The sequence below is a fragment of the Rhinolophus ferrumequinum genome, chromosome 2 (genome assembly GCF_004115265.2).
Source record: "Rhinolophus ferrumequinum isolate MPI-CBG mRhiFer1 chromosome 2, mRhiFer1_v1.p, whole genome shotgun sequence".
NCBI lineage: Eukaryota > Metazoa > Chordata > Mammalia > Chiroptera > Rhinolophidae > Rhinolophus > Rhinolophus ferrumequinum.
The window spans coordinates 1,792,472-1,806,182 of NC_046285.1; the positions used below are offsets into that span (position 1 = coordinate 1,792,472).

The window sequence follows — 13,711 nt, forward strand, 5'->3', positions numbered from 1 at the left end:
GCCCCATTCGGGTCATCCGGGCGTCCGCAGCCCTTCTGCTGCCCTCGCCTCGCCACCCAGCCGGCAGACGACGAGCAGAAAGGGGGACTGGAGAGCCCCCGTCCCCGGGGGGAGCGGGCCGCGGGGCCCCGGGTCCTCGGCCTGCGGAGCCGCTGCCCCTCGCTCACCCACCTGATGCTCTTTCACCACTTCGCTGAGGCAGGGATACCGCTCCGAGATCCATCGGTAGAACTTGGGGACTCCCATTTCGACTGTCAACACTAACTCACCAGGGACAAACCGAAACCAAACGCCCCGCCGGGGCCTACACTCCGGGGCCTCCGGCCGTCGCTCCGCCGATGACAACACACCGCCCGCCGGATCATAGAGAGCGCCGCCGGGCCTAGAGCGGCCGGCTTCGAGGCCACATCCCCGGGGCGGGGCTCCGATCCCGGCCCCAGCTCACCGCGTGTGCTCGCTGCAGGGCACGTCTAAGAGCCCGAGGCGTTTGCGAGGTGAGTGTTCAACTCAGTTCTGAAAATGCCTGTTTACAGGCCATAAGGGGATTTGCAAGTGCTGCGAAACACTCACCTGATTGCTGGAGAGAGAATACTGAACACTGATTTTTGTCCTGGCTGCTTGAGTCGCCCGTGATGCTCATCTCGGTATTTTCAACACAGATTTGGAAAGGTCTGGTGATTTATTTGGTTTAGTTTTGTTTGGTGAGGGGGAGTTTTTTTCGGCAAAGTTTCTTTTAAAAACATTCTTTAACAAGTTATTTGTTGGAAAAAAATGTCCTAACTCCCTCCACCTCCCATCCCCGCCCAGCTTCCTCCTCAACTATTAATATTAGGCCTTAGATACGAAATTCTGTGTTTAGTTTTCACATTCATACCTCCTGGCTTATAGTGTTTTCCCCATCTCACTTTCAACCATGCAAAAAAATGCAGAATTCTCTCAAGTGAACTTACGTGAAATCATGTTACAAAGTTTTCCATTTATTTTAATGTAATAACCTCACTGCTTTGTAATTATTATGAATTATGTTAGGTCTTCTGCAGGAAAACCTGAAAAAATTAAAAAATTTTTTTTGTAGTTTTAAAATCTCATGAAATTTCAAGTGTTGCTGCCTTCCAAGACCACTGGATTCTGTATTTGGGTGTTTCAGTATGGCAGCATCTTCAAAATTACAGAATGTTTCTATAGTTTTCATATTCGTGCTTCGTGGCTTGTTTTTTTTCTCTATCACATTTTCAGCCATACACAAAAAAGAGTTTATTAAGTGAACTTATGTGATGTGCTATTTATGTTTGTATCTCTGATTTACTAGACTGTCAGTTTCTAGAGGGCAGAATACATAAGCTCTGAGCACAAATCTAGCACCGTGCTTGGTGCACAGAATTTATTAACATATTTTTGTGTTCAAATGAATCCTTATGCTATTGAGTACTTAAAAATAAAAGTTGTAAAATGAAATTAGGCTAGATTTTTTCTTGCAAATACATATTTTTAGAGCATCAAAACATAGGATGTTCCATTTCTCTGGTTATAATACACACTATATATTAAGAAAGCAATTTATTTCTTAATAACATATATTATTTTAAATATTATTAACAATCAAGGAGAAATAATACCAGTTGCTCTGAGAACATAAAGCAGCTTATGTTGAACTTTGGAATTGAACAAATACAACCACAAATTAATACCAAGTGCATTAATTTTAGGTTATTAACATATTCTTTGAAGTAATTTCATTTCACATATATGGGGTCCAACCAAGGTACATTTGGCATAGTAAATTTTCATCAGTAGCTTCTTGTATAAGGTAATGCACATGTCCTTCAATAGATAATGGCAGCCCAGTCACTCTATTTCGGGTCTTGATTACACCTTGCAGTCTCTGCTCAATGTCAAGAACATGAGTCTTGGCCTAAAAGGAAGAAATTGAAAATCATAAAGGCTAAAATAAAAACTCAATGACATGTGCATGTTGATTTTGGAATTACTACCTTTCTGTTATTTAACAAATGTTAATGCCATTTTACCCCTTATGTAAGAGCAAATACAAAAGAGAGAAGAAATGAAACAAGAACGACAACCTACAATAACTGACTTTAAGGCTTGCAATGTTGATCCAACATCAACTGCTTAGACATTTTTCTGTAGTATGTGAAAACCAGGGATATCTCTTCCACATTATAATTCTAGAAAAATAGTAACTTTAAAAAATCTATCCTGAATCTGTTTAGGACTTAAATATTTGGATGAATATTCTAATAATAACAACAATACTTTAATGCCTAATATTTAGATTATGTTAGTATATGCAAATAGAAGTGCTAAGTGAGCTAGTTAGAATTTACACATTTCTCTCAATCGAAAAAGCATATCAGAATGCAAAAGTGAGAATGATGTTAGAAAAACAATCTTCCATCTATTCTAACTTATAAAAATAACTATCTGCAAACTTGGATGCTTCAACTAATATTAGTAAGGAGTGAATTCTACATATTAAAGCTGAGACCTGTTACTGTGTAAGTCCACGCAATTTGTCTTCAAGTTTTTCCCACTCTATCTCATAATTGTGAATTGTCTATGGCTAAACAAGTGTGACCTGAACTCTGCTTTTATTATACAAAGATAATGTTAACATTAGTAATGACAATAAAGAAAACTTAGGGTATTGACATACTACAGAACTGGATTTCAGAGTACTCCATGGTCAGTCACTGACAGTATTTAGAATCAGCTTGCGTTTGTAGAGATACACAATATCAAATCAAGCTACACCTTCTACAAACCTTTTCATTGACGACTTCCCCAGTTTCATTTGGTGGCGCTTTGGAATGGCCTTTCACCGGTTTACTCCATTCCACAAGAGGATCATGTAGAAAAGTCTTTAAGACACTGAAATGGAAACAAAAATATTATGGTAATAATACAGTGTTATCTTTGCAAAAAGAAATCTTGATAAAGTCAATACTTAGGTGAAAAATAAGTGAAGGATGAAAAGCTAATGGTAATGCTCTTACACAATTACTGTTTCAGTAAAATATATGAAATTATTCTTTTGGGGTATGGAGGGAAGGGGAAGACAAAAGACAGGGTCAGAGGTATTCTTAGAGAGTAAAGAAAGATGAGTTCTGTGTGCTGTCTCTAAATGCATCATGTAAACTGGTTAACGAATATTTATTAAATGAGTGAATTTCATCCCCTGCCATGTCTCCACAATGACCATAAAACATCTATAGCTTTCCATGTAGACCAGGGGTGTCCAAACTTTTTTCAACGGTTTTCACCAAGGGCCATATGCAGTAAAATACACAAACAGCCGGGCCACTCACTCGAGGTGAAGTACATACTGCCTCACCGGGTTTATTTAAGTAAACTAAATATATTTTTGGAATTTGCTGCGGGCCAATTAAAAATGGATTGCGGACCACAGTTGGCCCGCGGGCCGCAGTTTGGACACCCGTGATACAGACCTACCCAGATTCTTCTACTATGCTCTAAAAGTCAAATCCAATTCCCTGTGGGAAAACCAAATGGGTATCTTGTAGGCACATCAAATTCAATGTTTTCAAAACAAAACTCATGACTCTTTCCCAAACTATATCTCCTGTATTCCTCAAATCAGTAAAGAACGACATTATTCACCCATTGGCCCTAAACAAAAATCTAGGAATCATCCTGGCTTCCTCAATTCTACCTCCTAAATCTCTTTAGAGTCTCTCTACTTATCTCCATCTTTACTGTCACTACCTCATTCAGTGCACCATCATTTTTTTCTTGGGTTAATGCAACAGTCCTTTAACTAGCTTTCTGGACTCTAGTGCAAACTGGAACTATAATTTTTCTACAGTACAAATCTGATGATCTCATTTTCTCTTCTTTTTTTATTTTCTTCTTAGTATCCTCCAATGATTTCTGGTTGTTCTCAGGGCAAAGTTTGAATGTGTAAACTGGCCTCATGTGGACTTTTCAGAATCTAGCTCTGCTCATCTGTCCTTAAAAAAAACTACTGTTGAGCTTTGAACGATACAGGTTTGAACTGTGCAGGTCCACTTATATGTAGATTTTTTCAATAAATATGTACCGTACTATAATTACAATTTTCTTAATAACATTAGCTTTTTTCTGGTTTACTTTTTATTGTAAGAATACAGTACATAAAAAACACGAAACATACAAATTATGTGTTAATCAACTGTTTACGAGTAAGACTTCCAGACAACTGTAGGCTATTAGTAGTTATGTTTTTGGGGAGTTACATGCAGATTTTCAACTGTGCAGGGGGTCAGTGCCCCTAATCCCCATAATGTTCAAGGGTCAACTGTACCTCCAACAGCTAACATAATATTTAATAGTGAAAGATGGACTTCTTTACCACTGAAATCAGGACAAGACAAGAATGTAGATTCTCTCCATGTCTACTTAACATTGATCTAGCTAGGGCAATTGGGCAAGAAAAAGAAAAGGCATTGAGATTAGAAAGGAAGGAGTAAAACTGTATCTGCAGATGATGTGCTGTTGTAGAGAGAAAAATTTAACGTGTCTACAAAAATAACTATAAGAAGTAATAAACAAGTTCAGTGAGGTTGCAGGATACAAGATCAATCTACAAATATCAGTTATATTTCTATATACTAGCAATCAACAATTCAAAAATGAAACTAAGAATATCCCACTAGAATAGCATTAAAAGGAATAAAATACTTAAAAACTTGCAAACCAAAAACTACAAAATGTTGAAAGAAATTAAAGAAGACTTAAATAGAAAGCAATCTCACATGCACAGATCACAAGACTTAATACTGGTAAGACTGCAATACTTCTCAAATTGATTTAGATTCAATGTCATTCCTATCAAATCCAGGCTGTCTTTTTGCAGAGATTGACAAGTTGATCTTAAAATTCAGATGGAAATGCAAGGGACCCGTAACAGCCAAACAATCTTGCAAAAGATGAAAATGTTGAGCACTCACACTTCCTGATTTAAAAACTGACTACAAAGCTACAGTGATCCAGTGTGTGTTCTTGGCATTCGTTAGAAATAAAGATCAATGGAATAAAACTGAGAGCACAGAAATAAACCCTTATGTATATGGTAAATTGATTTCAACAAAAGTGCCAAGACAAATAAACTAATCAGAAACAGTCTCGGAGACATAGAGGAAAAACTGAGGGTTGCTAGATGGGAGGGGGGGGGGGAATAAGGGGGTAGATGAGGGGATTAGAAAGCAGTCAGTAACCATAAGATTGCCATGGGGATACGAAAGTCAATTTGGGGAATCTAATCAATACTGTTGTAAAGATTTTGTAGGGTATTCGATGGACACTTGTCTCATTAGGGAGACCACCTCAGGGATGATGTAGATGCCTGATCACTGCACTGTACACCTGAAGCTGAAGCTAAACAATAATGAATGTCAACTACAAGTTTATATATATATACATAGTTACAAGAAGTGGAGTACAGAATTAGGAATAGTGACAGTGGAAATGTAATGGCTGTGTGCGATGTGAGAAGGGTAGTGGATGGGGGGAAGGGGTTGTGACTGTGTGAAGGATATAAATGATAAATGTCTAACTATTACATTGTTTGGTGCACCTGAAACTAATTTAAAAAATGTTTAAAAAAAAAAAGTGCCACGACAATTAAATGGAGAAAAATAATCCTTTTAAAAATGGTGCTGGGACATTTGAATATGCATATTCAAAAGAATAAATATGGATCCCTACACCTCACACTAGATACAAAAAATAACTGAAAATGATCAAAGATCTAAATATGGGAGTTAAAACTATAAAACACTTAGAAGAAAACACAGGTGTAACTATTCATGACTTAGGATTATGCAATAGTTTTTAAATAATGACACCAAAAGCATAAATAACAACAAAAATAGATAAACTGGAATTTATCAAAAGTAAAAACTTTTGTGCTTCAAAGAGCATCATCAAGAAAGGGAAAAGACAACCTACATATATGAGAGAAAAATATTTGCGAATCATATCTCATAAGGGTCTAATATCCAGATTATGTAAAGAACTCTTACAAGTCAACAAAAATGACAAATACTCCAATTTAAAAATGGGATTTGAATAGACATTTGTTCAAAGAAGATATACAACTGACCAATAAACACATGAAAAGATGTTCACATCATTGGTCATTAAGGAAATGCAAATTAAAACCACGAGATACCACTTGACACTCAATAGGATGGGTAAAATTACAAAGATATACAATCACAAGTGTTGATAAGGATGTGGAGGAATTGGAGCCCTTACACATTACTAATGGGATTGTAAAGTATCACAACTGCTTTGGAAAACAGCTTAAAAATTCCTCAAAATGTTAAGCTTAGAGTTAAGGTATGAGCCAGCAATTCTCCTCCTAGGTATACCCCCAAAGAACTGAAAACACGTATCCACATAAAACTTATACGCAAAGTTCACAGCCACACTAGTCACAATAACCAAAAGGTGGAAAAAATCCAAGTGTCCATTAATTGATAAACAAAATTTGGTATCCATACAATGGAATATTATTTGGCAATAAAAAAGAATAAAGTATTGATACATGCTACAGCCTGGATAAACCTCAAAAACATTATAATAAGTGAAAGAAGACAGACACAAACAGCCACATGTTGTATGATCCCATCTATACATGAAATGTTCAGAATAGGCAAATCCATAGAGACATCAAGTAGATTAGCGGTTACTAGGGGATGGTGGGGGAGTAAGCATGGGGAGTAGGGATGGGGAGTAGCTGTTAATTTCTTTTGGGAGTGATGAAAATGTTTTATAATTAGACAACGGTGATGGTTGCACAATCTTGTGAATATACTAAAAACCACTGTAGTGTATACTTTAAGAGTGAATTTTATGGTATGTAAATTATATGTTAATAAAGCTATTATTTAAAAAAATCTACTTCAACCAACGCAAAGTAGATTCTATATAAAGAAAACATACTCAGAAACCAATAATTGTATTCAAAGTTACTGTTAAATTATTTACAAAATATAGATGATTACCTCATTAAAGGCTCTCTCTGATCTCGCATCAGCCTCATTGTAACTTCACAAGCTCTTCGAAAAAGACCTTCTGTTCCCATAGGACCCATTCCATTAACCATATTATGTGTCAGGCGAAATGGAACAATTTCTGGAACTTCAAAGGTTTCTCCCTTAAAAAAATGCATTTTATCAAAAAGCAATGTTAGAATTTTAAAATCTTAATGCCAAAAATTTAGAACTTCATATCTACTCTCTCTTGGCAAAGAGCAAACATACCCTCAAAATACTTATGTCTGTAACTACTAATAAAAACCATTAGAAGCTATATCATAAAACATCCATATGGCTCTACCTTTGCCTTTTGGGACTTGAATGCAACCCCATGGATAAAATCTAGAGGATGGATGATGTACTCACCTTTTGCTGAATTACTATGATAAATAGCATACAGAAATTTTTATGCATTCAATATTTAGTCTTATATTAACTTCCTTAATGTCCTTCTTGAATAATATAAAGTACATACAAATAGTCTCATATCTTTCTTCTTTTCTTTAAGACTTTTACTTTAAAACAGGAGGGAAAAAGATATGCTAAGTGTTAGATGCTCATATCCCTCAGACAGGAAATGTAACATGTATTAGGTTGGTGCAAAAGTAATCGCGGTTTTTGCAATTATTTTTAACCTTTTAAACCGCAATAACTTTTGCACCAACTTACTAATATAATGAAGTCCAATGCATTTATTTTTTGTCATTCTCTAACCTGCCTTTCTTAGGGCTTTTTAATCCCTCCAATCAGCTTCCCTCAATTCCTCTCTGGTATGATTGAACTTATACAAGTACTTTATCTCTGATTTGTTCTCAGTTTGGTCTGTGATCTTTCTTGGTTTCCTGTGACAACAAAAGGCAACCCACAGAGAATGGGGATGAAGAAAAAGTGGGTCTACCTACAAGTCTGCCTTCCAGGATCATAACACTGGAAAATTGGAGGAGGCCTCAGCGAGAGTCTAACACCTTAATTTACTCCCAGGCCCCACTCTGGGCCTACAGAATCTGAACCTCCTGGGATATTTCCTAGGTGTCTACATTAAAACAAACAAACTAAACTCTTAGATGATTCTGATATGCTGACAGGTTTGGAAATATCCAAACATTAAATTACTCTGTTTCTCCAAAAGTGAGTCTCAGGAAAATGAACTTGTCCATATAACTAAGAACTGAGTCAGAACTTGAAACTATGCTTTTGGACTTCAGGTACAGTGCTAGCTTTATTACATCACTCCTTTGAGTTCTCTGCATTCTGAGTTGCTTTACTGAGGGCTACAGGACTCACTGATCAAAACGAGTCAACAAACTCTCAATGTGATTCAACTGCTGATTGTAACTGCTACCAAAGAGTATGTCTAGGAAGAACAGTTGTTGAGGAAAGAAAATTAGAAGAAAACATACAATTAACTAGAGTAAATCACATCACATACCTTATTAAAGAGACAGTTGAAATCCACATGGACACATTCACCAGTTAGAGAATCAAAGAGAATGTTTTCACCATGACGGTCTCCAAGGCCCAGGATGTACCCAACCATTGACATGACGGCTGTGGAGCGGCAATATGCCGACCTGCTGCTGTACCTACAGAAAACACACAGATGCCTACCAAATCTCCTCAGGCATGTGAGGCAGCATAAATCTAAAATAGTTTTAAAAATCCAGCCATGATAATATATATTCTTGGTAACTTACCATGATGTAGGATCAGGGAATGTTCTCAGAAACCACTCATGAAAAACAGGAGGATGCCTGGGAAGGAGAAATTCTCGGAATACTTTGAGTTTCTCAGACAGAGCTGCTGCTTTCGGTAGCATACACTGGCGAAGTTCCTTCCCCGTCATATAAACTCCTGCAAGGTCGAGTGATCTCCATTAACACATAAGCCAAACGAGAAAAGGGGCATTTTTGTTGTTGTTGTTAAAATAGGACAGGGTTTTGAATATCAACCCGTATTCAAATTGTTATTCAAAAGCATGAATGGAAAATTTTCAACTACGCATAGGTAAATTTATTTTCTTGTTGATGATAATTAATGTCAACTAAAACCAATGTTGTGGAATCAAATAATACCAGAAGATACCACTCAGAATGCGAATAGTGCCCCTGAAATTGTAAAACTGCTGCAGCCCTCACTGAAATTACAGTGATCTCTCTGTTAATTAGCATGTAGTAATGGTCCACACTGAACCATTCATTACTAAGAAACCTACTATAGAACTCTGAAATAATCTACTCTGTGTGAAGGCCAGCCTGGAAGACTGATAGTATATCTGATTTGTAACTAATCCTGTACAATGCAAATCATCTGGAGAAGCAGAACTTTCCCTTCTGATATATTTCTGATCCCATATTAGATGGTTGGTATGACTCCGGTCTATAGAGTGGCTTTTAGGCCCACCTTGGTTTGGTGCTTTTTGGACCAAAAGCAAGCTGCAAGTTTTATGGACAAGTTTGCAATTTGAGATTTTTAGACTCAAATGTTGTATAGTTCAACTGTGCTCATGACAAGGTAGAAAATATGTATTTTTAAAAATCCAATAGCAATGACTAAAACTTATATAATATTTCATCTTTCTAAATAAAATAGTCAACAGCAAGTTCCTTACAGTCAGATTCTAATGTGTCTGAGTTTCAGCTCTGCAATACATTAGCTATGTGAACTTGGACAAGTTACTGAACCTCTTGGCACTGTTCATAAAATAGGGATAAATAGGCTTGTTAACAATAAATAAAAAAATGTATGTAAATACCACAATACCCATAATACAGTAATTCATCAATATTACTTAATGTTTTATAAGTTGAATTATATCCTGCAAAAAATTTGCTGAAGTCCTATTGCCTGGTACCTATGAATGTGACCTTATTTGGAAATAGGAATCAGGTTAAGATGAAGTCATTAGGGTGGGCCCTTCATATAATATGACTGGTGTCCTTTTAAGAAAACAGAGACACAGCCTTAGGGAGAATACTATGTGACGATTGAGACAGAGAATGGAGTGATGCATCTATAAGCCCAGAAATGTCAAGGATGGCTGGCAACACCAGAGCTAAGAGAAAAGACTGGAACTGGGGCGGCCAGTTAGCTCAGTTGCTTAGAGCAAGATGCTCTTAACAACAAGGTTGCTGGTTCGATCCCCGCATGGGTCACTGTGAGCTGCGCCCTCCACAACCAGATTGAAACAACTACTTGACTTGCAACTGATGGGTCCTGGAAAAAACACACTTAAAATAAAATAAATTAAAAAAAAAAAAGTTTAAAAAAGAAAAGACTGGAACTGATTCTCCCCTGGCGCCTTCAGAGATACCGTGGCCTTACTGACACCATGATTTTGGACTCCTAGCCTCCAGAACTGTGAGAGATTACATTTCCATTGTTTGTAACCAGTTTGTGGTATTTTTGTTACAGCAGCCCTAGGAAATTAATACACTATTTTCTACTTCACTCTAATAACTTCATATATTTGTAATGTACTGCAAATTACATAAATGATACAAAGAATTCCCATATATTCATCACCCAGATTTTCTTACTGTTCATCTTTTTTATAACAGTAGTGTAATTATCTAAACTAGGAAATTTTGTTATATTATTAACTAACATTCAGATCTTATCCAAATTTCACCAAACGTCCCACACTATTGCCTTTTTTCAAGGTGAGGATCCAATCCAGGATCCCGTATTGCATACAACTATCATGTCTCCATAATGTCCTCAAATCTGGGAAATTTGTCTTTGTCTTTCATTATGCTGACATTTTTTAAGAGTTCTGAGCAGTTATGTTTTTGTTTCTCCATTGTAAAGTTACTATTTTTTCTGTCTGTAATTAATAAGTTATTGTGTAAGGATATATTTTGAGACTCTGTAAATAACCTGTTTCCTATCATACTTTTCCTACTAATTTAAGCATCCACTGATATTCATTGCCTGCAACAATTATTACTATGGTATTTGTTAACTATTGATATTCTATTTCCATCATTTCTTCTACATTTATTCATTTCAATTTACTGTACGGAAGAACTGCTCCTACTTCCCTATTTACTTATTTATTCACATATTTGTTTACATCAGTGTGGACTCATGTGTATTTATTATTATCATTTTATTCCGTGGGTTATAATTCAACACTATCATTATTTATTCTGGTGCTCAAATCATCCCAGGTTTGGCCAGTGGGCAGCTCTACTTCTAATCTAATACTTTCACCTTCATACTAGTCTTTCCTTTCCTTTTCTTCCTTGGACAGTGAAAACCCAGCTCTCATTTAGCCATGATATATTTACTTATTTGCTAAAGTCTAGTAAGCACATGAAGTAGTTTCAGGATGGCTAACCAGTAAGTTTGTGAAAAACAAATTTTCATATACATTTTTGTAAACTACCTCAATCCTTTTGAGATGAAGATAGAGAAGGAATTAAGATACAAGGAAAGAAAATACTTCAGTACTTCTGTGTATTGGTTCTCATTTGACTGGATATTTCATCATGGCTTATACCAAAAATATGTATAATGACATACGTTAATAAGAATTATATACATATTATATGTTAGCAGCTATTATTGCCATATTATATTTATATTGTAAGAATTAATTTTGGTACCCTTTTCCTTATATAGTTTGGTCAGAATTGGTCTCAAGCCAGCAGTGTTGTTAACCCATTCAATAATCCCACATTCATCATTCAGTGGAATAACTGCATATGTTCGGATGTGAAGTTCTCTTCTACGAGATTCTGCATCTTTTCTTAAGCACTATTAAGAAAAAAAACACAAAAAATTAAAAATTTAAATTTTCTAAATGTTATGCCAAATATATCTAACGATTGTTCATTTCATAACAAAAGAAGGTCAATGAAAGCTTACTATGCAATGTAGATGAATAATTCTTCAGAATGAAAGGCTAGAAACAGTATCCCTAATCTAGTTCCAAATCATTAAAAATGCCTTGGGTAAGTCCTTCCTTTTAATTATAAACTATTAATGTGACAACAATATTGTGTTTAAAAATATGATAGCTGTACATTAAACAATGACAAAATACTCTTATATTTTATTCCTTCAAAAATATTACTCAAACATTAGGTACTTAGGTACAGAGACTGCTGATTAATTTTGATTATCTCAAAAATGCATGAACAAAAAAGTATGAATTTTATGATATCCCCAAAATATATTTCTCACTCTTGCAGTTTAATATTACAGCTTCATTTGAAAAATTCTCTTCTAGCATAAGAAAGCTTTTCACATCTCTTCTGATTAATCCTGGTATATATTACGTAAGAATAAACAGTATTTTGTTTAATTCTTTAACTGCATGAAATATACTATGCACACATCTGTAATTGTATCCTGTCCAATCCAAAAACACACTTTACACTTTAAGAATAAGTAGACTACACAAATGTCAGCAAGACAGTATGGCATGAGAATCACATGTAAAGATCAGTATGTGGCCTCCTAGACCAACATAGAGAGACTCTGGTTTTCCATAATCAGGCTACTTAATTTGACCATGCTAATGTGGGGGAATAGTAATGCAATAATTTAATCAGTAACAAAGCTAATTAAGATACATTTATAAACTAAAGCGAGGCCCCTTGATACTTCCAACCAGAAAGACACTCAGGGAGCTTGGGATCAACATACTAATAGTTTAATAGTCAGTAAATTAAGTTGCCAAATTACCAAACAACATTTTAAATAAAATATATTCCTTTCCTTCATAATGCCTTTGAAATGGATTTTTAATGTGGTATTAATTTTTAATTACTTTTGGTTAAACTAAGCACAAACCATAATTGTCTGTTTTTAAAAATGAACTCATTTGCTGCTATATCTTTTCTTTGTTAAAGGTCAAAAGCTTTTCCTGCTAACAAAAGAGGTACTGGTAAAATGAGGGAAGGGATGGAAAGGAGGGACAAAAAGCTAACAGAAAAACAATAAGGTTTTTAACAGTATGATTTACAGTATGATTTATTTTTACAAATAGAAAAACAGGTGCTATGCATTTATAAATACCTGGCTACAGAATAACTCAAAATATCCAAGACCACACATTTATAATAACCCTTTAATGGGATTTCTTACATCATTTCCGAGATAGAAATCAAGTACTTACCAACAGAACCCCCAAAAATACTAATAATCACCTTAAAACAATGTGTTGATTAAAATAGAACCTAGCACTATCTTTCTAGCACTGAAACATAAAATATAAATAAATCTGATAGAAAAAAATGTATTATAGATAATTTAAACATTAAATAGAAAATATTTTCCCTCATTAATATGTCTTATACATTTTTCTCAATATAATAATAGTATTTTATTTTTAAAAAATTAAGTAAAACCAGCAATTCTACTTCTGGGTACATACTCAAAAGATTGAAAGCAGGGACTCAAACAAATATTTGTACACCCATGTTCATAGCAGTACTATGCACAATAGCCAAAAGGTGGAAGCAACCCAAGTGTCCACTGGGGTGAACAGATAAACAAAATGTGGTCTACACATACAGTGGTATACTATTCAGTTTTATAAAGGAAAGAAATTCTGACAGATACTATACCATGGATGAACCTTGAAGACATAATGCTAAGTGAAATAAGCCAGTAAAAAAGGACAAATACTGTATGATTCCACC

At 35.4% G+C, this 13,711-nt stretch overlaps 2 protein-coding genes across 4 annotated transcripts in view; both read right to left on the reverse strand.

Annotated features, from left to right (window-relative positions):
- Positions 1 to 387, reverse strand: part of XRN1 (5'-3' exoribonuclease 1) — a 155,215-nt gene extending 154,828 nt beyond the window's left edge. Inside the window, exon 1 of the mRNA XM_033092286.1 lies at positions 172 to 387. Within this exon, the coding sequence (XP_032948177.1) occupies positions 172 to 246 (75 nt within the window). The 5' untranslated portion in view covers positions 247 to 387. The remainder of the gene's footprint in view (positions 1 to 171) is intronic.
- A 1,155-nt stretch (positions 388 to 1,542) lies between these two features.
- Positions 1,543 to 13,711, reverse strand: part of ATR (ATR serine/threonine kinase) — a 107,697-nt gene continuing 95,528 nt past the window's right edge. Inside the window, exons 42-47 of one of the 3 annotated variants that reach the window (XM_033092241.1) lie at positions 11,669 to 11,819; positions 8,756 to 8,912; positions 8,491 to 8,644; positions 7,029 to 7,180; positions 2,784 to 2,889; positions 1,543 to 1,912 (exon numbers count right to left, since the gene is read on the reverse strand). In XM_033092241.1, coding sequence (XP_032948132.1) covers positions 1,739 to 1,912; positions 2,784 to 2,889; positions 7,029 to 7,180; positions 8,491 to 8,644; positions 8,756 to 8,912; positions 11,669 to 11,819 — 894 coding nt within the window. In that variant the 3' untranslated portion in view covers positions 1,543 to 1,738. Of the gene's footprint in view, positions 1,913 to 2,783; positions 2,890 to 7,028; positions 7,181 to 8,490; positions 8,645 to 8,755; positions 8,913 to 11,668; positions 11,820 to 13,711 lie in introns of those variants that run through there. The other 2 variants (XM_033092251.1, XR_004421517.1) reach the window with 2 other exon arrangements.